A 23,389-nucleotide genomic window follows, 5' to 3' on the forward strand; every position below is an offset into this window, starting at 1 on the left:
CTTCCAGATGGGGGCTGAGAGGGAGGCAAGGGAGGGACAGGCAAGGGAGCTCTAGAGAACAGTGGGTGGGTGAGGGACCCCCGAAGGACAGGAGCAGGTCTATGTTGCCAGAAGTGAAACTGGACAGCAAAAATCAACCCTTCCTCTCAGGCACAGTGAGCTGGAATGAAGCCTCATGGAACCAGAAGGCCCTGAAGCAGCACTGGCCCCACCATCTTGCTTTATAACGAGGACACTGGGGCCCCAGGGGCTCAGGGACATGCCAAGGTCACATGGCTTCTCTGGGGGCAGAGCCTTGACTCTGAGTCCTGGTGCCATCAGCTCAACCAGGAGGCCAGCATGACTTGCTGACATTTTCTGAGTGTTCCTGGCCAGGCTCAGCGCCGAGCATCTTCACCCACCATTCTACCGAACTGTCACAACACTCCCAGGTAGGATCCTGTCAGGGTACCTCTCCAGGTGGCAGGGGAGGAAACAGGCCCATCTTGGCAGAGTTGGGCTTAGACACAGGCTGAAGGGCGCCCAGATGGGGCTCTTTAAGGCCAGTGACAGTAAGAACCGCAATTTAGGTCTGTAAACCCTTAACTATTTCATCCATCCCACTCCGCTGAAGCCTCCCAGCAACCCAGGCAATACAGGCAGGCCGACTTTCTTGACCACATCCCAGAGAAGCAGTGACTGGTCCACAACAACAGGATTCAAGGACCTGCCTGAGACGGTGCCAGCCTCCCAGGGGTGGGCTGGAAGAGGAGCCAGGAGCATTTGGCACCCCACCCCTGGGTAGCAGACTGAGCTGGTTCTGGGCCCCGCACCTGCCCCATCAGGGCCCTTATGCACCTCTCCTTCTTGCATTGTTTCCTGCCCAGGGAAGACTCCTGTCTTGTCCAACAGTCCATCCTCTGCCCATCTCTGCTGAGCACTGCCTATCCCCAGAGCAGGGAAGAAAGTGAGATGAGACCTGCCCTTCCGGCTGCTGCTCCTCCTCAGTGTCTTCCTCTCATTGCCCTGGGGATACGGAGCTAGTAAATCTGGGGGCACGAGCTCCATACTACAGGAGGCCAGTCTGGTTCCTTTCTGCCAGCTGTTTCCCAAATGCCAGCCACAGGCCTCCAGGATGGAAGGAGTAAGAGAATGTGAATGGGTGAACACAAGACTTCTCCACTATCAGGAAAGCAGCCCAGTGGCTGCGTCTGGAGTAGGCACAACTCAGGAGGAAGACAGACTGCTGAACGGCCCCCCCAACCCCTCACGCCCACCTCAGAGGGGCAGCACTCCACCTCCTTATACATCACACGCCCCTCACTGCATTCTAGCCTCAGGGCCTTTGCACATGCTACTCCCTTTTTCTCCAATGTGCTTCCTTCCGTTTGCTGACCTGTTAATGCCTACTCAACTGCTACATCCTCAGGGAAGCCTTCCCCGGGCCCAGCCAAGGCCAAGTGCCCTGTTACAGGTTTTCACAGCCCCCTGATCTCTCCACACAGCCAGTAATGCTTAATGTAAAGATTCACTTCTCAGTACTAACATCAGGCCTTCCCAAGAGACTATAAACTTCATGACAGCAAGACTCACATCACCATTGCATCCTCAGGGCCATGTGCCTGACACAGTAGTAGGGATTCAGAAAACATTTGTTCCATGCATGTTTAGATTTCTCTCTTACTGTCCAGCAGCACCCACATACCCCACCAGCACCCAAGTACCCATCAGCAAGGCTACAGGGCTGCCTGAAGCCCAGAAGAATCCTAGGTAGAAACCCCAGTCTTTCTACTCAAGTCCTATTATTATTAGGTCAGGAGGCAGGATTGGAAGGTGAGAATCAGAGCAGGCTGGGGATATGAGAGAAGAAACCACACCACCCAGAGGATGGGGAGCCATCAGCACCGTACACACACGTGCTATATACACGTATCTGAGTGCATGTAGTTGCAAACACAAATAAAGATACAGACACAAGGACATGTCTGTGCACATGCACACACATGCCCACAAGCAAACACAGGTGGTGAGTGTGCCCCTACACAGCCTTCCCCTCTATGGTCACCCTTCAGAGTGGGGCTCAAGGTCAAGCCTGTGACCGCTACATTCCTGCCCTCTCCCCTCCACCAGTAGAAGCTCATTTTTCTAGAGCTGGGGGCTGTAAGGGTCTCAAAACCTGGGGTGAGGGAAGTTCAGGGAGCAGGGAGGTAAGAAGAGATGCCATCCCAGCTGGGATGCCTGCTGCAGTGAGGGTCAGAGAGTCCCCTTGCAGCAGGCTCTGCCCTGGCCTTCAGTGCAAATTAAAACATTTTCCCTTTCTTCATAGTTTTTTTTTTTTTTTCCCCTGACATATCTGCCCAAGAAACATTTTAATAACATCCCAGAAAAGGTCAAGGAGAAGGAATTTCACAGTCTCTGAGCAGGTGGCTGTAACTTCAGCCCCTCCTGGAGCAAAGCAGGTGGAGAGACTGGGCTGACACTGGATCCGAGGGCAGAAGGGCAGGGTGGGAGAAGCCAGGGCAGTGGGTGTGGCGGGTGTGACCGCGGAACTTGCCACCTGCTAGCAGCTCTGGAAGGACCTTGGGGGGAGATGGGGGTGACAGTGAGTGGGGGTCACCGGGCGGTGCTTTCACGCCGGTCATTCACACCCACTGATGGCAGCCTTGGTGGGGGGAATCATGCCCATTTTGCAGATGGGAAATGAAGGCTCTTAGAGGTGATAAGGGTAGAGGAGTACGCAGTGAAGGCAGGGCCCATGGTTTCACTCCGGGACCTGAGCTCCTTCAGACACAGAGTCCTGCTGCTAGAGCTTATTGCGGGGTGAAACGACCCCCTCACAGCTGCACAATCCCACAGACCCTGGGGCTGGGGCTGGGGCTGTGACAGGAAGGTGCAAAGGGCTTGACAGACACACTCAGGAACTAGAGGCAGCCCAGATGAGCCAGTCCTGAGTGGAGACCCTCAGGCAGCCGCGGAGGCTGAACACATCTGCTAAACATCCAGAGGGGCTGGAAAAGGGGTCATAGGCAGTGGGCAGGGAGTCCGTGCAGGCCCAGGAACTGCTCCAGTGCCTGAGGACACCCAGTGTGAGAACCTACTCTCCAGTGCCAACCCTGGATGGAACTGGGCTTCACACATAGTCCTTGGCACCTGCAGCTGGGCATCAGCCAAGAGGTGTGCCACCCTACACCTCACACCCCACCCCTGCCCCCTAGGCTCCCTCAGCCCTCGCCAGGGCCACGGGAGATGGGGACTGCAAAGCAAGACCCTTCTTCTCCAGCAAGAGTGACAGGAAGGAATCCCTCGTCACCTGCTAAGCCTGGGCCTTATATATGAATTTTTGTATAAGCTTTTTATTGAAATATAATATGCAGAAAAGTACACAAGTCACAGGTGTAGTCTTATGAATTTTCAAAGAGCACACCCCATGTGACCAGCGCCCAGATGAAGAATCAAAACATTCTATGACATCAGAACTTTCCCCTGAACATCCTATGACATCAGAACTGCCCCATATGACCACTATGCTGATCCCTTTTTCTACAGATCCATTTTGCATCTATTTTACACTTAGGGAATCATACAAAAAGTATTCTTTCATGTAGAGCCCCCTGAAGTATTATATTTTTGTGAGATATGTCCATGTTCAGTGTGGCTACAGTTTGTTCATTCTCCTTGCGGTACAGTACATCCATATGGCTGCAGGCCCTGTGAGAGACAGGCTGCCTGGGTGTCCTTCACCCTGACATTGGAAGGTGGCTGGGGGGATGAAGAGGATTTCTTCGGGTCCAGAAGGCCAGAGCCCCTGGCCTTGCTCTCTGTGGGGCCCTTAGAGGCTGCAGGAGGGCCCATGGGGCCTCAAGCACCAGGTGACTGATTGCAAGGAGCAACTCTGTGAAAGCCGGCGGAGCCACGGGCTGGGGAAGCATCCGGGAAGAAAACAGCCGCAGCAGACTTACTGTTTATGTCTGACGGCCTGCCTAGCTAAACATCTGTTTGAAAAATTAATAACTGTCAGATGGGAAGGACCTGGGGGCTGAAAACAGTTTCATACCATCTGTCTGTAGAGTAAACACACTTTGGAGTAGGGGGTCTGGGATCGACAGGCAATGTCTGTGCCTGGAGTTAGAATTCAGCGAGAAGGGCAAGAATTTTGGGGGCCTCAGTGGGCAGGGAGGGGCAGCAGCAGGTTAAACTCTCTAAGTTTTATTGAGCACCTACTATGGGCAAGCCCCTGAGCCTGTGTAGCACACATCTGCCACTGACCTGCTCAGCAACCCTCTTTGTTCTGATAACAGAGGCTGCTGTAGAATGGCCCCTGTCCCATTCTCAGCCCATGTAATTTGAATGGGGCTGACCCACGCCCTGACTCTACTAGGGGGAGCATGACCATCTCTGGTATATCAGAATTATGGTGGCCCAGTAAGCTGAGTCAATGAGAATCAGCTCTGGGAGTTTTGCTGGAACTACTGAAAAAGAACATTTCTTTTCCCCCACTGGGGTTGATAAATTGGTAAGAAGTGAGCCTAGGGGTGCTGGTGTGCCTCTCTGCCAATACAAAGAAGCAGAGGCCAGCGCTGAAGTCAGATTCCTGCTCAACTGAGTGCCTGGATACAGCCATGCCTGAAATCACGTACACTCTCGAGTTACAAGAGCCAATCCTTTTTTTTGTTTGTTTGTTTGAGCCAGTTAAAGGTTTCTATCCCTTGTGATTACAAGTCCTGACTGACACAAATGGACACCAGGAGGGTCCCCTGTCAAGGTCCCAGCAAGACAGCTGGGGAGGTCCAGGAGCCCATTCTTCTGTGGTGCCCACGGTCAGAGAGACAGGACTGCCCTCCTGAGAGATGGCTGGCACCTGTCCCTATTAGAAGGTAGGTCTAGGGCTCCCGGCCCACTCAAGCTCACCATCTCTCAGGGACAAGGCAGAAAACTAACCCTGGGCCCAACTTCATTTTTTCCCAGGTGGGTGCCTTTTCCACATTGCTTCCCTGGCCAAGGAAGCCTCATCATGAAGAAACCGGATGCTCTAATACACCAACACCACAACCTCTGAGGGCTTGGGGGTACCCCCTCCCCCTCTCCCCTAACTGCCCACACTCCTTGGGCAAAATCCCTCTGGACGCCTCCTGATGGTTGACCCCAGAGCTTAGTTGCCCTGTAAGGGAGAGAGGACTCACCAGGACTGTTAGCACTGAGGTCCCCACGGTGACATTCTCATACAAGCTGACATTGTACAGTGGCTGGCTGAAGATGGGCCGGTTGTCATTCTCATTGATGAGGGTGATCTTCACCTTGGCATAGCCCACGTGGTCAGGCACACTCTCATTGGCAAAGAGCTGGGTACGCAGAGCAAGGAACCAGTGAGCACTTGTATGCTCCTGGAGCCCTCGTTCCCATAAGTTCCCCTGGGGCCTCCACCCATCCCAACCCAGAGCACCTGAGTCACTGCCCATCCCAGATGTGTGCTCCTGGGAATCCCTTTATCAGTGCTCACAGGGCCAGGGTGGCCACAGAATTTGCTGGGGAGGCAGGAGCTAACGGGGGCTGGACTGGCTGAGGCTGGGCAGCAGAGGCTCTCGATGGGCTTCTGAGACTGTGATGGGACCTAATAAAATTCCACTCAATGCTTGGACATTTCCTCATCCTCCTTGAGAAGGGGAGGCCCAGGCCAGCCCCTGCCACAGCTCGGTGGGCTTCTCTAGGTCAGACCCACAGGGAAGAATGGGGAGAGGAGTAGGGGACATTTAAGGGGACGGTGTTGCCCCGTGCCTCACCTGAAATCCCCCTCCCAGCCAAGGAGAGGTGAGGGGACTTACGTCAAAGTCGTAGCGGTCCACAGTCTCATAGTCCAGGGGGATTGCCACTCGGATGCGAATGTCTGCTTTCCCTTGGACGGACGTCGGGGAGATGATGAAGTGGTGGGAGTTATTCCCCACCAGGTACACCTCGAACATGCTGTTCAGGCCCTGGGTCAGAAGAGAGAAGAAACCAGTCAGAGCGTGGGAAGCCAAGGCTCGGAGTGCGGCTGGAGGGGCAGGGCGGCAGGGGAGGCAGATGAGGTGCTGGGACCAGAGTAGGACTTGTCAACTCCCCACCCCAAAGTGGTCTGGCTTCCCCTGTGTGATTCCGGCTTGGCTCCCTGGCCCTCCGGCCCATGTTCAGGCCTTCTGGAAATTTCCTCCAATTCTTTTTGCCTTTATCAGCCCATCAGATGCCCACCATATCTCTTTTGGGTGGTTTGATTCATTTTCCATCTCCCACTCCCTCTTCTGTTCCAGTGACACTAACTGGGGGAAGTATCTGCAAGACCCAGCAGGGAGATGGTAGAAAGAAAAGGAAGAGGGCCAGAAGGGAGTGGAGGGGGATGAAGCAAGTAAGCATTCAGGGTCAGCTTGGACCAGAGAGGGCATGAGGGCTGCAGCTGGCAACTGCTTTTCCTACATCCCCTCTCTGGATTGTGTCAATCAGGGGGAATACTGCCTTCCTTACATGTGCAGTAGGAACCACCCAGATGGCTGAGTGGCAAAGTGAACCCCTGTATTCCCCTCTCTGTGGCCAGCCATGGTGGCCGGGAGGACACAGGATCCCAAATAGTGTAGAGTTGCCGGGCCCTTCACTGGTTCTGCCAGAACCCAGCAGCCAGAGGCCATGGTTTCAGGCAAGGAGGCCTCACTCTAGGTCAGGTGTTTCTGATCACTCCAATCAGGGCCAGAGCCCAGGGAGCCCTCAGACGCCACCTGGCTTGTCCTCACACAGGAGGTGTGATATCGCCATGCTACCCACGCCCAGATCAGTGGGAGGAGCCACTACTGAAGGCGGGAGACAGGGCTTACTGACCCCAGAGACTGGCTTCCTCTGAAAGTGATCCAGGCTACTGCATGGGGGGAACTAACCCCCAGACTAGCACCCCCCACCTCAAATCTCAGCACGGGGCCTGTGGTTTGGAAGTAGTCAAGAGCCCCTCTCCACTTGTGAGAAGCCCAATGGGTTCCTGAGCTAGGCTCTCAGCACCAGAAGGATGCCTCCTCCTCCTCAGCCTGCATGACCCTCCCCCGGCCCAGTGTCCAGCACAGCCCCTCTGTGCAACTGGGGGCTGGCAGGGAGGCACACCCCTTTCCTGGGCTGCCCAGGGATATGTCTGTCGAGGGGCTTCCTTCCAGAACTTGTTTCTGTTGAGAGGGACATCCAGGCAACCTGGAAGCCTTTACACAGCCAGAGAGGGAAGGATGGTCCCAGCAAGGATAGAAAGGACCCCCTCAGGGAAGCCTGATGCCCCCAGAGCTGTCCATTAGGTGCTCAGATACACTTGTGCAATGAGGACATTTTAACATTTACCCCTAGGTCTCTTGAGTTTTTTCTACAACTACAAATTGGTGAAATAAAGGCACTGCCAATTTTGGGGTCCAGGCAAGCAGTGGGCCCTCCAGGGCCCCCAGGACAGAAGGGATCCCGCAAATCGTGCGGGCAATGCTCTTCTGGCCATGTTGGGCTGTGGAGTTTCCTAGACTCCTTGGCGTAGAATCCATCCGTCAGATGGAGGGGACCAGTGAAATGCCCGAAGGGGCACTAATGGCCGAAGCCAGCAGACTGTGAGAGCCCCGGGCAGCTGGCATCGACACCTCTCCCCGCATGCACCTTGGCCCTGAGAGCGTGCGGTTTTCTGAACTGCTCCTGCAGCAGGTGGAGCAACAGCCCGCCCCCTGCCCACCGTGCCTCCCAGCCCCCGCCCTTCCCAGGCTCACTTACCAGGTTCTATCAGAGGGAGTCGGTCAGTCAAAGGGCATGGAGACAGAGAAGAAGCCGGAAAGGTACCGAGAGGAGGAAGGAATCAGAGAGAACGTGGTGAGGTCCCAGGTCAGGGTAAGGGAGAGGGGCCGAGACGGACCTCGGGAGCACACTTGCTCCAGAGGAATGGCCCCCTCTGCAACTGATGGGCCATGGCCTCTGGGGGCGCCAAGGAGGGATGGGTGTGTGGGGGCGTGCACTCAGGTGCTGGCGTGTGGGGAGGTCTGTGCAGCCCCACACCTGGGGAGGGGGGACACAGAGGAAGCTGGCACAAAGTTGGGAGGGGGCTGGGCTACTGTCTACCTGAGCTCCCTCCCTCCTGACCGAGAGCGAGGCTGGGAGAGGAGGGGCCATGCCCCTCTGTCCTACTCCCAGGAGCCTGGACAGAACCCCTGGAGGAAACAATCCCAAGCATTGTCACGTTTTAATCTTTCTAACACAGAAAATGTCCACAGCGTAACAGACGTGGGGAGCCTTCACATAGTTCAAAAGTGTAAAGGGCACACGACAGACACACTTTCCCCACTGTCCCCACCACTGGAGAGTCTTCCCCAGAGACGACCACACCCTGATCTTTACTGTCTTTCCCCAGGAAATCCATGCACATATAAGCACTGTGATCTCTGGCTTGCCTCTTCCACACACACAGTAGCGTGCTTCCACTTAAAACCATGTTGTGAAGCCTGATTCACAATTGTACAAAGAGCTGACAATACGAACAGCAGCCACACAGCACACGCTCACCGCACACCAGTGAACTCTGCCAGAATGACCAAAGAACAACACTCTGTAGTCCTGGTGGGACGCGGGAGCCGAGGCGCCGCCCATCCCTGGGGCAGTGCAAAGCCACAGCAGAGCAGGCAGGCCGCACCGCAGGTGCTCAGATGCCAGGGGGCTTCCGCAGCTTTTCCTCACCCATTACCCTGTGCGAGCTTCTTCCCGAGGGCCACATGATGGACGTGAAGGAACACTGGAGCTTCGGAACGCCTCCAGAAGAAATGGAACTCACAGAGGTGGGCAGCAGAGTGAGGATAAGAAGAGCCCGGTGCGCAGGCCCGGGTGCCTTCCAGACCAAGGGAAGCAGAGTTGGGGCCTGACGTGGGCGTCCCCCAAATGCAGCTCCTGGGTGTAGAGGGGCATGTACTGGCATTTCAGCCAGCAGTATGAGTCGACTGAGCAAACCGAGATGGCATTGCTGAGCACTCCAGGGCCGAATCTAAGAGAACACCAGCGGGTTCTCTTAGAGAGAGGTTGTCTTAGGAATGAAGGGAAAATGGATTCCGGGTGGAGAAAGTGGCTTTAAACTCGAAGTCCTTGGGCCTCAGTGTGTATTAGAATCACCTGGAGGCTTGGTAAAGTACAGACTGCTGCCGTCCCTCCTCCAGGAACATCTGATTCAGTAGGTCTGGGGCGGGGGGTGGGGGCAGGGGGAGGGTCGTGAATTTGCATTTCTTACAAGTTCCAGGTGATGCTCCTGCTGCTGCTGGTCTGAGCCCACCATTTGAGAATGACTGGTCTAAACAAAGGCGTGGAGAGGGGAATGAATACTTAATAATGAGGCAGACAAGCGAGTTGACTGCAAAGGGTTCGCGTACAGAAACTGGAGAGCCTGCTGGGGTATCAGGGGGTTGTGTCTCTCCTGGAGGCCCACCGCAGGCACCATCTGGAGGGCTCTGGCCTTGTGTCCATGTGCAGTGGGGACATCAGGGTTTAAAAAGGAAGATGAACTTGGCGGCCAAGTGCAAATCACATCCGCACAGCCCTCCTTACCTGGCTGCACATCAGAACTGCCAGTGGAGCTAGAGAAGAAACACAGATGTCCTGGGCCACTGAGTCAGACTCTCTCAGGGGTGGGGCCCAGGAAGCTGCATTTTCTGACGGTCTTTCGCGAACCATGCTGCACAGTCAGGGAAGACCTCAGGCAGGACAGGGAGGGCAGCCTGGAGCACCCGCAGGGATCCAGAAGGGCGAGCAGGGCAGCGTGGAGTGGCGGTTACCCACCAGCCACACATCAAAACCGCTGGGGGAGCTTTAAAGTACCCCCATGGCTAGGCTGCGCTCCAGACCAAAGAAATCAGGGTGAAGGAGATGAGACATCAGGATCTTGTACTGCTCTCGGGTTACTCGCTCTAACGTGCACCCAGGGATGAGGACTACTCAGAGCAGCGGTTCTCCTGGCGCGCTGTGGGAACCAGCGGCATTATCCAGAAGCTTGTCAGAAATGCACAATCTGCGGTCACACTCAGAAACTCTGGGGGTGGGGCCCAGCACTGTTTTAGCAGACTCTCCAGGGGTTCTGATACACACTGACGTTTGAGAATCAGCTGGACACAGCAAGGCTGCTGGCGGGGTGCAGAGCAAGTCAGAACAGTGAGAAAACTGACCAGCGACATGTGGTGGATGAGAGGCTGGAGAGAGGACGGAGTGGGGCTGAGACCATGGCGCACAGAGGGACTGAGGGGACACCTGGGAAGGTGGTGCTGAGCTCAGTGCAGATGCAGAGCGAGCACCTGGCCAGGTAAGAGCACTGGGTTTACTGCCCCTATCCCCCACAGCTTCCTGGCCCCTTCAGGTGAGATCTCTGGGTCTCAAGGCATGAGATCTCTCCCCTGCCCTTGATCTGCCACCAGGGGCTGGGAGTGCACTAGGCTTGATCCTGCAGCTGGCAGGACCCCTCATGTGGCTGTCCTGAGACCCCAGGACCCCTCTGGCTAAATTCTCTCAAATGCTCAGCCTGCTCCTTCCAGAATCTGCCAAAAGGTACTTGGCTTGTGACTCTCAGTCCCTTGGGATGTGTGTATGGGATTCTTAGCTGGTTCACTAAGTGGGTGCAAACCCCCTATGAATTACAGCCTTTGGCCCAGAGCCTTCAAGAACAGCCACTTCCACACACCAAGCCCCCCCCCGATGTGCTTCCCATCCTTAACCAGAATCTTCATGACATCCCACTGACATCGGCATCGGTCCACCCCTTTTTACAGAGAGGGAAACTGAAGCCAGAAAGGGTAACTTGTTCAAGATGCACAGCTTGGGTCAGTACTGACTCATAGAGCCTAAGCCCCTCACCACCCTGCTCTCCTGGTCTCCTGCATATCACTCCCTCTCCAGAACACTGTCCTCATGGGTGCAAAGAACTGGCATTAGATGGCACTGGAGAACCCTTCCTATATTCACTAAATGTCAGAAGTGTGGCCCAAGGGGCAAAGCGTGCCTCTCCCAAGATCAGGGAGAAGGTGGAGGGGAGGGCAGTCAGATGGCAGAGGGTACGCCCGCTCCTCCCAGTCCTGGCCGGGTCTCCTCCACGCCCTTGCTCCTTGCTTGCTGCCAGGCTACTTGGTGAGGCAGGGAAGGAGGGAGGTGGGGAGAGGCAAGAGGCCCTCTTGGAGCTGTCGAGGGGCAATTTTGTTGGGAGGGAAGATAAAGAGAAACATCAAAAGGAGTCCCAGTGTGTGTGGAGAGGAGCCCGGTGGATTAAATTCTTTTCCAGCTGGGAGAGGCGATGAGAAGGCTGATAGCCGGCAGCCGCGGGTCCCAGAGCCGAGCAGCAGCGCCTGCCCTCCCCGCACCAGGCTGGGGAGCCGCCTGGCTGCCCGTGGGGCTGCGACAGTTCGGCTTTATTTATTTATTGGAGGGAGAAGGACGCATGAAATCACTCCTCGCTCCCCCAGCCCCGTGCAGCCAGCTATGATTTGCTTTGCTCCTGGTGACTGAAGTCTTGCCACCCCCCGTGGAGGGCAGCACGCCAGCCCCTGGCCCAAGTTATCAGCTGCTGCCAGAAGGGGCTGCCTCCCCCTGCCTCCTGGAAGTGGAGGGCTGGCCTTGAAAGCGGTCAGAGCAGACACTGCCCGGCAGGGACGCTCTTGCCTCACCTCTTTGCAGCTCCCACAGCTACCACTGGCTCCATGGTGGACCCAATGTCGTTTTCAACTACGTATTGAGAGTTTATTCCAACTATTAGCTTACTGAGTGTTCACAACAACCCTGGCAGAGGCCGGGGTGGGATTCACACTGGCTGACAGCTGCCATATGCAGGGCCCTTCCCTCCTCGTGGGGAGCGGGTTCTGCCCTGTCAGGCCACTATGCCTGCTTGGGGCTGTCCTGTGTCCTGAAGCTGCACCTGACATCTCTGGATGTGGCTTCCCGCAGTCATCCCCGGTACTTCCCTCTGCAGATGACCCTGTGCCCCAAAGGAGGAAGGCCTGACTTAGCCCCCAGGCTCCTTCATCCCTCCGACTCCTGCTGGGTTCTCCCCATCCTGAGGCACTTCCCTGCTGATGGTGGCACCAGTTTGCCCCTTGGAGATGCTCATCTCCCTCTGCTGTTGGTCAGGGTTATGGCCGGGTTGGTGATCCATGGTGTAATGTAGTGGGGAGAAGGTTTCAGAGTTGGGAAAACAGGCTCTGTTGCTTCCTAGCGGTGTGACCTTCTACTACTGGAGCCTCAGTTTCTTCATCTGTGAAGTGGGGAGAATAAAGCATAACCCATAGGACTAAGCAGCAGTGTTGTCTCTCTGCCTTACCAGGTTTTGGTGGGTGACTTGTGGATTATGTTTTCTTGCTTAAGAAAGGAGTCTCCCTAATGGCAGGAGCCTGTGTGTATTTTTCCTTTGTACCCAAATGCTAGGGGGCCCTCATCCATCCTATGAACCACAAGGTGTCCTGGGAGGGGACCTTAGTTCCTTCCAGAAGCAGAGGAAGGACTAGGGTCACATGCATGCAGGGGGGACTGGCGACTTCGCAGTGTTGTGAGTCACAATGAAGAAGGGCCAGGGACCACTCCAAAGGCACAGAGAGAGCTCTGTGAGCTGGCGGGACACCCTGAGGTGGGAAGCGGGCCGGAGATCTGGAGTGTGGAGATGGGCCCACGGAGTCAGTGCCACCCTCTCAGAAGCCCTGTCCAAAACTTGTGCCAGCCAGGGAAGAGCCCTCTGACCAGTGATTCCAGGGTGTGAGACCCTAAACTTCAATGGTGGCTTTGGAGTTAGACCTGAGCCCAGATACAGGTAATACCCTTTCCAGTTGTGTGACTTTTTTTTTTTTTTTGCACAATTTTATCTCCTTAAGCCTCAACTTTCTCATCTGCAAAGTGGGAAGAATGAAGCCTACCTGATAGGGCTATTGTGGGTGAGCTGCAAAATCTTAGTCAAGTGCTTGGGATGGAGTAAATGCTCAACAAAGGAGAGTGGTTATTACTGTTCTAGAAGGGAAGTGGGGGTACTCCTGGGGTGGGGCTGATTTCTAGACCTTGGTTTGGCCAGGAGTGAAGGTAGCAGGCAGAGGACAAAGGCTTGGCTGTAAGCAAGGGGCCCTAGGTCTCCTTCCCTCCCCCACTGTGCCCTGTTGTCTAATCCATGCTATTGAGCGACAGAAAATCAAAGTCCACAGAAGATGTATTCTTTATCACTCCTTTGTCCATCCTTTCACTTAATTAACTCCAATCAGACATGCCAGAGTAAACTTGGCAGGGAGCTGGCCTCTCCTCGCCCCTTCACCTCAGAATTTGCTGCTTCTCCCTCTAGCCCCCACATTTAAGGGGTCACCCAGCTGCTCTGGCCCCACCTGCCCGCGGAGGGCAGCTACCCCAGGTCCACTGCAGTGGGAGCCCGCTGTGAAATCAGAGTCCAGGGGACAGTGGGGAGAAGCCGTGTGCTGCCACTGCCTCCACCCCCGGGGACCTTCCGGGTCTCCGTCCAGGAGAGCTGATGCTGGCGCCTCCTTGGTAATTTCTGGGCGAACAGCCACCTTGTTTCCTTGTGTCCCTCCCACTCAGGGGCCCAGCAAAGCCCACACACGCCACACGGGGGGAACTCAGCTCTGCTGTGTTTTTCTCTTCCGCATTCCAGGCTTGCCTGGCTCAGAACCTCAGCTTTTCCTGCCTGGGAGTGGGCCACCACTTAGGCCTGAATCGAGGTGCTGAGTCCTGTCCCTAGTTGACCAGCTGTCCCAGTCGGCCTTGGCCTGAGAGTCCCCAGGGTGCAGCAGAGTGGAGGCCAGGCCTCGTTTCAGGCTCTCTGTCCACCTGTACCCCTGTCCCAAATTTCTGTGTGCTTTGGACCCTTGAGCATCGTGAGCCTGAGGTCAGGAAAACCAGGGATCTGAGGTTTTCTCTGGATCTGCTGTTCCTCTCTGGGGCAGGCCCTTTTGTCTCTCTGGACCTAAGTTTTCTGACCTGCGAAATGGGGAGCATGGACCGGGTGATTCTCCAAGGCCCTATTATTATCACCTTCTGTGCTCTTTCCAATTGCTCTTGCTCCTCTCGTGCTCACTCTGTCCACTCCTTCCCTCTCTCCCCTCCCCTCCCTCTCCATCGTTTCTTTCTTCTTTTTCTATCCCTCTTCTTCCTGCTTTCCTCCCGTCCCCTCTCGCCTTCTCCTTTTCATTTTCTCCCTCTCTGCTTTACCGTCTACCTCCAGCTCTTCTTCCTTCCCTCCTCCTCCTCCTCCTCCTTGGTTCGTCTCTCCAGCAGATCCCACCCTCTTCTCCCCAGGTTATCTGTTGAATTCCACACACGCCTGCACAGACGGGATCAATCTGAGACTGCCTTGCCTTCAGCTTATCTCTGCTCCAAATGATTGATTTTCCCTCTTTAAGAGTAATTTGCTGGTGAATTCCATGTATTGCAAAAACCCCTGTGAAATCTAATTCAATCCGATTGGCAGCTGGCACTTTGGAGAAAGAATACTGGAGAGCTGTCAGTTCCATTGCTAGCAGAGGTGTGTATTATTCGTCTACAGGAGAGGGCGCGAGGCGGGCAGGTGCTCCTCACCTGCTCGTGCACACCTCTCTCCCTCTCTCCAGAGGGACCTGGTCTGTCAGTCGCACAGCCAGTCCCAGCACTTCTGGGAGATGGAATTATATACAGTGTGCACCGGGTCCTTGCATTAAAGTAAATGAGGGACAGACACTTTCAAATTCTGTTTTCCTAATTTGCAGCCCATTACCCTAGTACACCATGGGGATCTCACACTTCCGAAGCCCAGCTACACCTGATGGCCTCTTTCTTTGCGCCTGTCCCCACCCCTCCTGTCCCTGGGCACTGAGTCCCAACTCCAGTGGCCCAGCAAAACCCATGTCACGTAGTGGGAGCTCAGCTCTGTTGTTTCTTTCTCTTCTGTGTTCCAGGCTTGTCTGGCTCAGAGCCTTGGGGTGGGTCCCCTCTCAAGCCTCTATCAGAGATGATGGGCAGTGCTCCTCATTGACCAGCTGTCCCAGTCTGTCTGGGACTAAGAGCGTTCCCAGGATGCTGGTTTAAAGCGCCAAAACCTTGGCAATCTTAGAAAAATTAGGACAATAAAGGTTCCCCTCTCTATAAGGAGAGTCTGAGAGCCCGCAGGGGCCAGCTGGCACCACTGCTCAGGTGGCGGCATCCACTGGGTGTGGAAATCAAGGAGTCTAAGCATCTAGTTCTAACCACACTAGCCCTTGAGTCCCACAAGTGGTCCACAAAGTCTGGGCTCACTTCAGAGGCTCAAGCCCCCAAGCAGCTCACACCAGCTGGGCCTTATCAATGAGGATGCGTGCACGGCTGACCAACAGCTCAGCCCTGGTGTCTGTGCATCACAGGTGCCACTGGTGTCCATTGGATACAGCAAAGCTAACTGTGCCATCATCCCCAGAGACGGACCCAGACACTCTGACCTCATTCCTATGTCCCAGGCAAATAGTCATTTCTGGTGGGATCCAAATCTTTATTTAGGCTGCCCTGGACCTCTAGGGGCCTGAGCAATCAGCCCAGTGGGCACTTACTGAAACAAAGTGGCTTCAGGGGGTACTGGTCGGGAAGACTGCTAAGTCACTTCAGTCGTGTCCGACTCTGTGTGACCCCAGAGAGGGCAGCCCACCAGGCTCCCCCGTCCCTGGGATTCTCCAGGCAGGAACACTGGAGACTAGGCTCCCCCTGACAGTGCCTGTGGGTGTGGCCGAACAGCAAGCTTTATATGGAAGGGACCTTTCCAGGCCCATACATGCAGGGGACTGCTGCCCAGGCCAGAGGTACTGGATTGGTATCTTGAATGTAAAGGGCAGAGGGACCAAGTGAGATTCATGAGACCTGAGCTCTTAATTCTGGAACAATATGCTCCACCCCACAAGATCCCAAGGAATCCAGGCCATGCCCCCTCCCCCATCCTTTCCTCCCTCCCTCCCTCCTGCATGGGACCTTGTTTGAAGGAACCTGCCCTCAGTGGAAAGCTTGAAGAGTCCTCGTGGCCCTGCCTGTCAGCATGCGGCCACTTTTCTAATAATAAGGTCTGCTGTTCTAATCAGAATCTGCCAACTTGGATCTCACTCGCATGCCTGGCTTTAATTCCCTTTCTCGCTCCACCAGTGAACTCTGCACCAGAGTTTTGGCTGGGGTTGGGGCAGTGCGCTAAAGGGTAAGTGTGCTCAGAGGTGCAGGGCGAACAGGCCAAAATGCAGGATAAAAGGGTGTGCATCCCAGTCTGCCCCAAGGCCAGAATCATCCTGCCCCTCCTCGGGGCACCTTCTGCAGAAGGCCATGTGGCCTCCTGGGCAGGGGGCAGCAGGAGGAGGATGAGCCTCGCTGGCGCTGGCGGAGGGGGGCTGTCCTCAGCTTCAGAGCAGGCAGGGGCAGGGTGTAGAGCTGACCATGGACCCTGCACTGAGCAGCTGCCTGGCTCTGTTGATTTACCATGCTAAAACTATCTCCCTGTTCCCACAGAGAGAGAAATGTGGCAAGGCAAAGAAATCTAAACGCCTTATGGAAATCAGGAGGGGGACTCTGCCTGCTGCTAATCACACCACTTTATATTCCTCTGCCTCTCCAGTAGTCAGTCCACCTTCAGCGTGCCTCTGGGTGGCAGGGGGGTTGCTGAGAGGGATCCCATTGCATCAAGAGGCTTGGGGTGGTGTAGGGTGGGTAGAACTCAAGACTGTTTAGAGGCCATGACCCTGGGTGTCTTGGGAGCCGGAAGGGAGTGGGTGAATTCATTTTCCTGCTCCCAGCCCTCTACCCAAGTGGACTGCCCAGCCTTGGGGCCCCTTCCCTCAGAACACAGGCACCATAAGTGCCCTATGGAAAGCATCTTGGGCTGGAACAGGGCACTGGGCTCTAGGCAGATGGGTGACCATGCCTGATAACAGTGTCACTCAACTGCCCCGGGGCATCCTGAAGTCAAACCCAGGCACAGCTCAGGTTTGCAAAGAGCACTGTCTATATGACCCATGCCACGCCTTTCCAGGCACACAGCTATTGGACACATAGTAATTGTGGTTAAACAGACAAAGCAATACAGGCATGAGTGAATGAGCTGCGCGGTGTATCTGTGAATATACGGGTGTGAGGAAAAATGTCTGAAAATCGAGTCTCTAACACAGAGACTCAGAGAGAGAGCAGGTGAGGATGGTGGAGGAAATTCAGATATAGAACTAAGTTCAGGAGCCTGGCCATGGTGGCAGATGGTGGCAGCTGCCACCCTGTCTTCCATCTAGGCTCTGACCTGGCCTGCCCTCTGAGCTTCTGCCACTTCCTTCCCTGGGATTCTAAACGCGAGCCTCGCTCCAGCCCTCAGCTTTTGCACAAACGCCACATCTAGCCCTCATCCATTAGCGCTATCTGCCATCACCCTCGTCTCTGTCCCGTTTCTCCTTCTGTCCAGATTAACCAACCTAAAGATGAATCAGCTCTGAAGGTACCACTTGCACTCAAGAACTGTCGAAGGCTCCCAAGTGCCGACTGAATTGGGTTCAGACTCACTGTGGCACTCATGACCCTCCAGCCTACCTTTCTCGCTTTATAGGAGGGTGTATCACATACGTGTTGAATTAAATGACAGGGAGGGAAGGGCAGTGCTGAGTGTAAAATCCACCAGTAGTGTTATTTATGTTGGTGCTTTTCACATCATCTTTTTTGGGGAAGATGAGGGTGGACAAGTCTTCAGTAATATAAATTTTTATAAATTTTATAACGAACATGCAGTGGAATTGATATCTGGGGGCATAGAGTTCTATAAACCTTAGAATGTATAGCTTGGCTTCCCCCATCACAACCAGGCTACAGATGTCCACCCCAACCCCAAACTCCCTTTTGCTCTTTCTTTCCAGTCATCCTCTCCTACCCTGAAACCCCTAGGAACCATTGATGGGTTCTCTGTCACTGGAGTTTTGTCTTGCAAGAATGTCACAGAATCACTCGGAAGCAGCCTTTGAGGCGGCCGCTTTTGCTCAGCAGAATGCCTTGGGAGATCCATCCGACTCTCACTTCACCTCGGTAGCCTGTGTATTTCAGCACACTCCCGTTTCTGTAGGATGAGTTCGCATATCTGCCAGGACTGCGGAGCTGGGGGAGGAAGCCCTGCATCCCTCTAAGAGGCGGGCCATGCTGGTACACTGGGGAGAGCTTTGAAGGTGGACTCAAGAAGACGGTTAAGTGGATTAAAAAGAAAAAAACAAAGCCTGGTGGGCTTGCTCGGTAAATGTTAGTGGATCTGGGCATTCCCTAACGAGGGTAATTAAGAGTCCTTGTGCTGAAAAGAGAAAAGTAAACACAGACACGTATGCTAACTGGGGACTACTGGTGGATGCTCAGGCAGCGCCTGCTCCCTCTGCGCTCCACTGCCTCAATCGTTCTCCTGTCCTTCAGTGCTCCCTCCTGGTCCTCCTCCTCCCTCGGGGGCGCTTCCTTCTCAGTGTCTCTGCCGTTTCATCCTCATCTCCCCTAACTGTGAGGTGCCCTCCGGCTGCTTGGCCCCCAGCCCTGCTCTCTAGTCTACCTGTACCCCTCTCCTAGGTAAGCCCAGTTAGACCCCTGACTTTACGATTCAGACGCTGGCAACGATCCTGTTTCCCACTTGGCTTCCTGGCACTTATATCTGAATGTCTAACAAGCAGGTCAGACCTAACGTGTTGAAGGCTAACGTACAGCTTCTGCCTTCTCCTTACCAAAGCTACTGCTGCACTGTCTCGGGAAGTAAGACTCCAGGTTCCTAACTGCTCAAAGAGCTCCTGCAGCCATTCTCAGTTCAGTTCAGTGGCTCAGTCGTGTCCGATTCTTTGCGATCCCATGGACTGCAGCACGCCAGGCCTCTGTCCATCACCAACTCCCGGAGCTTATTCAAACTCGTGTCCATTGAGTCAGTGATGCCGTCCAACCATCTCATCCTCTGTCTTCCCCTTCTCCTCCCACCTTCAATCTTCCCCAGCATCAGGGTCTTTTCAAATAAGTCAGTTCTTTGCATCAGGTGGCCAAAGTATTGGAGTTTCAGCTTCAGCATCAGTCCTTCCAATGAATATTCAGGATTGATTTTCTTTAGGATGGACTGGTTGGATCTCCTTGCAGTCCAAGAGAGTCTCAGGAGTCTTCTCCAACACCACAGTTTAAAAGCATCAATTCTTCGGCACTCAGCTTTCTTATAGTCCAGTGACCCTCATCCCCCTCTCCATCCCAGCAAATCCTCTCCCTTCAAAACAGGCCCCGGAGCTGTACACTCCCTACCCCTGCACACATCTTACTGCCCTTCCCTCCTAGGAATGGCCCTGTTCTGCTTTGTCTATGAACCCAGGCAGCCAGCACATTCTTACAGTTTTTGAATTGAGATACAGTTGATCACTTTAGCTGTCTTAATGTGTGCAGTTCAGCGGTTTTGAGTATATTCGCAATACTGTACAATGACCACCTATATCTAGTTCTAAAATATTTTTATCACCCTGAAAGGAAATCCTGTTCTTTAAGCAATCCCTCTTCATTTCCTTTCCCTCGGCCCCTGTGACCACTGGTGTGCCTTCTGCCCCTACGGATTTGCCTGTTCTAGACACTCCACGGAAATGGAATCACCCACGAGGGGGCTGTTTGCACCTGGCTTCTCTCACCTAGCATCCTGTTTTCTAGGCTCTGTGTTACATCCTGGCTCAGAACTTCAGTACTGTAACAGATCTACAGTATTTCACTGTATGCCACACTTGTTCACCACTGTATACCACATCTGTTTGTCCACTCATCAGGTGCTGGGTATTTGCGTTGTTTTCAGAGTCTGTCCTCTTGAAAAACTGTAGTCAGATGAAGTCTCTCATTCGCTGCTCACTGCCTTCCTGCTGAGCCCTGACAGCAGCCAGGCCCGTCCGCCTCCTCTGCTACCCACGCGCCTCCGCCGCTACCCACGCACCTCCGCAACCTGCAGCCACACTCCTGCTCCACAGCCACCACCCCAGCTGCTCCCTCTGCTGGGAGCGCTCTTCCTCCAAATATCCACAAAGCTCACCCCCACTTTACTGAGGTCTCTCCACAGACATCATCTTATTGGGAGACTTCCTCTGACCCCTTCTCCTCCCCAGCACTCCCTCAGGCCCCTCACTGTGCTGTCTTTTTTTCCATGGCTCCTCTCACCACTTGACATATAATAATATATATCGATTTGTTTCTTTAGTCTTTTACTGCCCAAGGGCTGTGCTCACTTATGAACAGGGCCTAAAAAGCACGTGGGACGCAGTAGGTGTTCAACAAATACTCGCTGAATAAGTGAACAAATGATCCATTCCTGCCTTCCACTCAACGTGGGAGCTGCTCTAGGGCAGCCCTCTCCTGCCCTTGGCCTGGGCACTCACTGCACAGCAAGCTTCACTAGCCGCTGTGTGCGTTGGCCCTGCTCTGTGACCTCAGGTGGAAGGTTCCTCTCCGAGCCCGTGTAAGAAGAGCAGAGGTGACATGTGCCTGCTGACACCAGGCTCTGGGCCCTCATCAGGATGAAAGAGAGGAAATGTGCTCTGCTCTGTGCTAGAGTATCTTTCCAACCTGGGACATGTGCATTCGGCAATACTCATCTCAAAAACTTCTCACTTCCAATTCTTTTTTCAAATTCACTGGGGAAATTAAGGCCTAGAGAGGAAGGAGGAAAGCTTCCCCCAGGCCTTCATGGACAGTGACGATACAGCCACGAAACCCTGCCTGGCATGGAAGGCCTCCCACCCTCTCGCACCCCGCTCCTGCACCATTCTCCCCTCTCCGGGGACAGAGGAATGTAGGGGAGGAGGCTCCCTGCCCTCCGTGGCGGCCGGCCTCACTGCAGCAGCCCTGTGGGGCCCTGCGCTCCCTATGCCTGCTGACAAGGAGGTTTCCCAGCCCATGATCATGGTGATGGGGAGGGACACCAGCCATAGCGCCCAGCCACACTGTGCTTACCCTTACACTTCAAGTCGGGGATGAACAAGACAACCACCAATTGCTACTGGGGCCATGATGGGGGGTGGCGAATGGGGCAGGCGGGGGAGGGTGGAAGTCAGAAACCACCATTTGGAGTGAGGCTGGGCTCAGCAGGGCCCATGGTGAAGGGGCACCAGAGTGGGCATGACCCAGCCAAGTAGCGATGCAGACAGGGTGAAAGTTGTTAGTTCTGCTTCTGATCTGGGTGGGGGTCTTCAGGGAGGCCAGCTGCTGCTTTTAGGCAGCACGACTCTGAGGATAAAATGATACATTCCAAGGGGAGGTGTGGGTGTGGGGAAGGGAGCTGAGTGAGAGGGGAGCAGTTCCCCAGATACAACATGGACGATGACCTCCAGCGGCTGGTGGGGACTTCAGAGCCACAGGTACTGGGGTGGGGAGGAGTGAAGTATGGGTGTTGGCCCTACCTCACACCCCCCCGCCAAGGCTAAGGGGCCTGGTGTAAATAGCACGCTAATTAGATTTACGGTGAGACTAAATTAGGAGGTGTCTGAATCACGCTGAGGATACCCTCTGGTCCTGGGAGAGGCTAGGGCTTAGCATGCTGGGAGGAATCACACCACAGGATGCAGCCACGCACAGAAAAATCCTAATAATCATCGTCGTCATAATAAGAACCTCAGCCAAGGCAACTGGGGAGAAATTAATGGGAAAAAGCACTAATGGGGCCGCCCTGCTCCCCCTGGCTTCCCTTTCAGAGTGGCTTTGCTTTGAAGCCAACAGATGTTTTCCTGGAGAGCCTAAATCTTGAGAGAGGAACCCTAGGAATGTGCACTGAAGCCAGGACAGGGCCAAGGTCGCGCAGACAGACCCCTGCCTGCTGCAGAGGCAGTGTTCACCCAGGTCCCAGCCGTGTTGACTGCTTTGTGGGGGTGCTTAACCCCTGCTCTGCAACAGAACCCGAAGGAGCAGTGGGACGGCCACCTGGCTGGGGGAAGACGGGTTAGGCTGGCCTCCTCTTCTCTGTGTGCCTGGTCTTGGTCGTTCCCTGGGCCAGATCACCCAACCCCTCCCTCCTGGCTGCTTTGCTTCAGTGATGAAGTCATGAGCTGGATGAGGCACCCAGAATGTTGGAGGCACTCCATCTACTGCCTTTATATCCCCTGGGGGATTCAGTGGGAGGTGGGAGATTTCCCAGATCCCAGTTATCTCCCTAATGGAGCGGAAAGAAGGGCCTGGATGACTGGATAATCGTACATCCACAGGGAGCAAAGACCTACATGTGCCTCCATGGATGCTGGCAGTCTGCCCCTCCCTTCCCTTCCCTCCACCCCCTCTCCCCCACCGCCAACCCCACCCCCCCACCCCTTCAGTGCTTCTATAGTTTGGTTTTCAGCTCAAATTGCTTTGGAAAATAGGGAAGCAGAGGTCTGTGCCTTGGGTCATACTGGCAGGCAAGGAGAGCTCAGGACAGCGGAGATCACTCCCTGGGGTGTCAGGGATGTATATTTCCTGTGCCTCTACTGCAAAGTAGATGCTGGTGGGTGGATTTATGGGGCCTGGGTGAATAGTGGCCTGGAAGCTCCACAGCCAGAAAACGGACCCTCAGCTGAATGTGTGACATGGAGAAAATGGCCTCCCTGTTCTCACCCACCTCACCCTAAATGGATATTCAGTTCAGGATGGCAACTCTGAGAACCAGTGGAAGGTTGGCCTTACAGCCAATGCCTGAGGAGGAAGCTGGGCTGAAGTGTGGCAGCTACTGAGGACAGGAATTAAGGAGGGGTCTTCCATCTTTTTTGTGCCATGGACCCTCTGGAGGTCTGGTAAAGCCCACGGACCCCCTTCAAGAGAATAACATTTTATTTGCATAAAATAAAATACAAAGGACCACAATGTCGATTAATTATCTTGAAACACAGTTATCAAAGTACTTTAAAAGGGTATTATAGTACCGTTACGTGCTTCTTAATGCATGAAACAATAAGATTTGGCAGCGGGTCTAATATATGCTGTAATTTCAAAGTAGTGATGAGTGTAAATGGTGTTTTGAGATCCCTGTGACACTTGTAATGTGATATGAAAATATCTGAGATTTCTCTTGGGCTCAGAGTCACAGGTACTCCTAAGGCTGCTGTGATTTGTTTCTATTTCATGATCAAAGAGATCTCAGAAGTTCAGGTAGAGGTGAGCAAAAATAAAGATGCAGATTTTTCTCCACCCAGGGTCAAGGATGCCTTGGAGAGTCATTGGGCTCCCACTCCTGGATTCAGAACCCCTGGACTGAAAGGAAGTCTGGGAGGGACTTGAGGGGCCAGCACTGCAACCCTGCAGGGCTGTGTGGGGAGAAGGGCCAGAGGAATCGCAGGCCGGACAGGCCAACTAACGGGAGCGAATGAGAAAATGAATTTAAGTAAATACGAGGTTATGGACTGGGCTCCCTGACAGGCCTGGAACACATGTGGAATGGAAAATGAGGGTGATAGATAAAAATGAAGCCAAGACGGACAGG

At 54.3% G+C, this 23,389-nt stretch overlaps 1 protein-coding gene across 1 annotated transcript in view; it reads right to left on the bottom strand.

Moving 5' to 3' along the window:
* The window catches only part of LOC138986105 (cadherin-23-like), a 343,994-nt gene that overhangs the window by 87,412 nt on the left and 233,193 nt on the right, over nucleotides 1-23,389 (bottom strand). Inside the window, exons 12-13 of the mRNA XM_070364712.1 lie at nucleotides 5,799-5,948; nucleotides 5,160-5,318 (exon numbers count right to left, since the gene is read on the bottom strand). Of these exons, the coding sequence (XP_070220813.1) occupies nucleotides 5,160-5,318; nucleotides 5,799-5,948 (309 nt within the window). The remainder of the gene's footprint in view (nucleotides 1-5,159; nucleotides 5,319-5,798; nucleotides 5,949-23,389) is intronic.

The sequence above is a fragment of the Bos mutus genome, chromosome 28 (genome assembly GCF_027580195.1).
Source record: "Bos mutus isolate GX-2022 chromosome 28, NWIPB_WYAK_1.1, whole genome shotgun sequence".
Classification (NCBI taxonomy): domain Eukaryota; kingdom Metazoa; phylum Chordata; class Mammalia; order Artiodactyla; family Bovidae; genus Bos; species Bos mutus.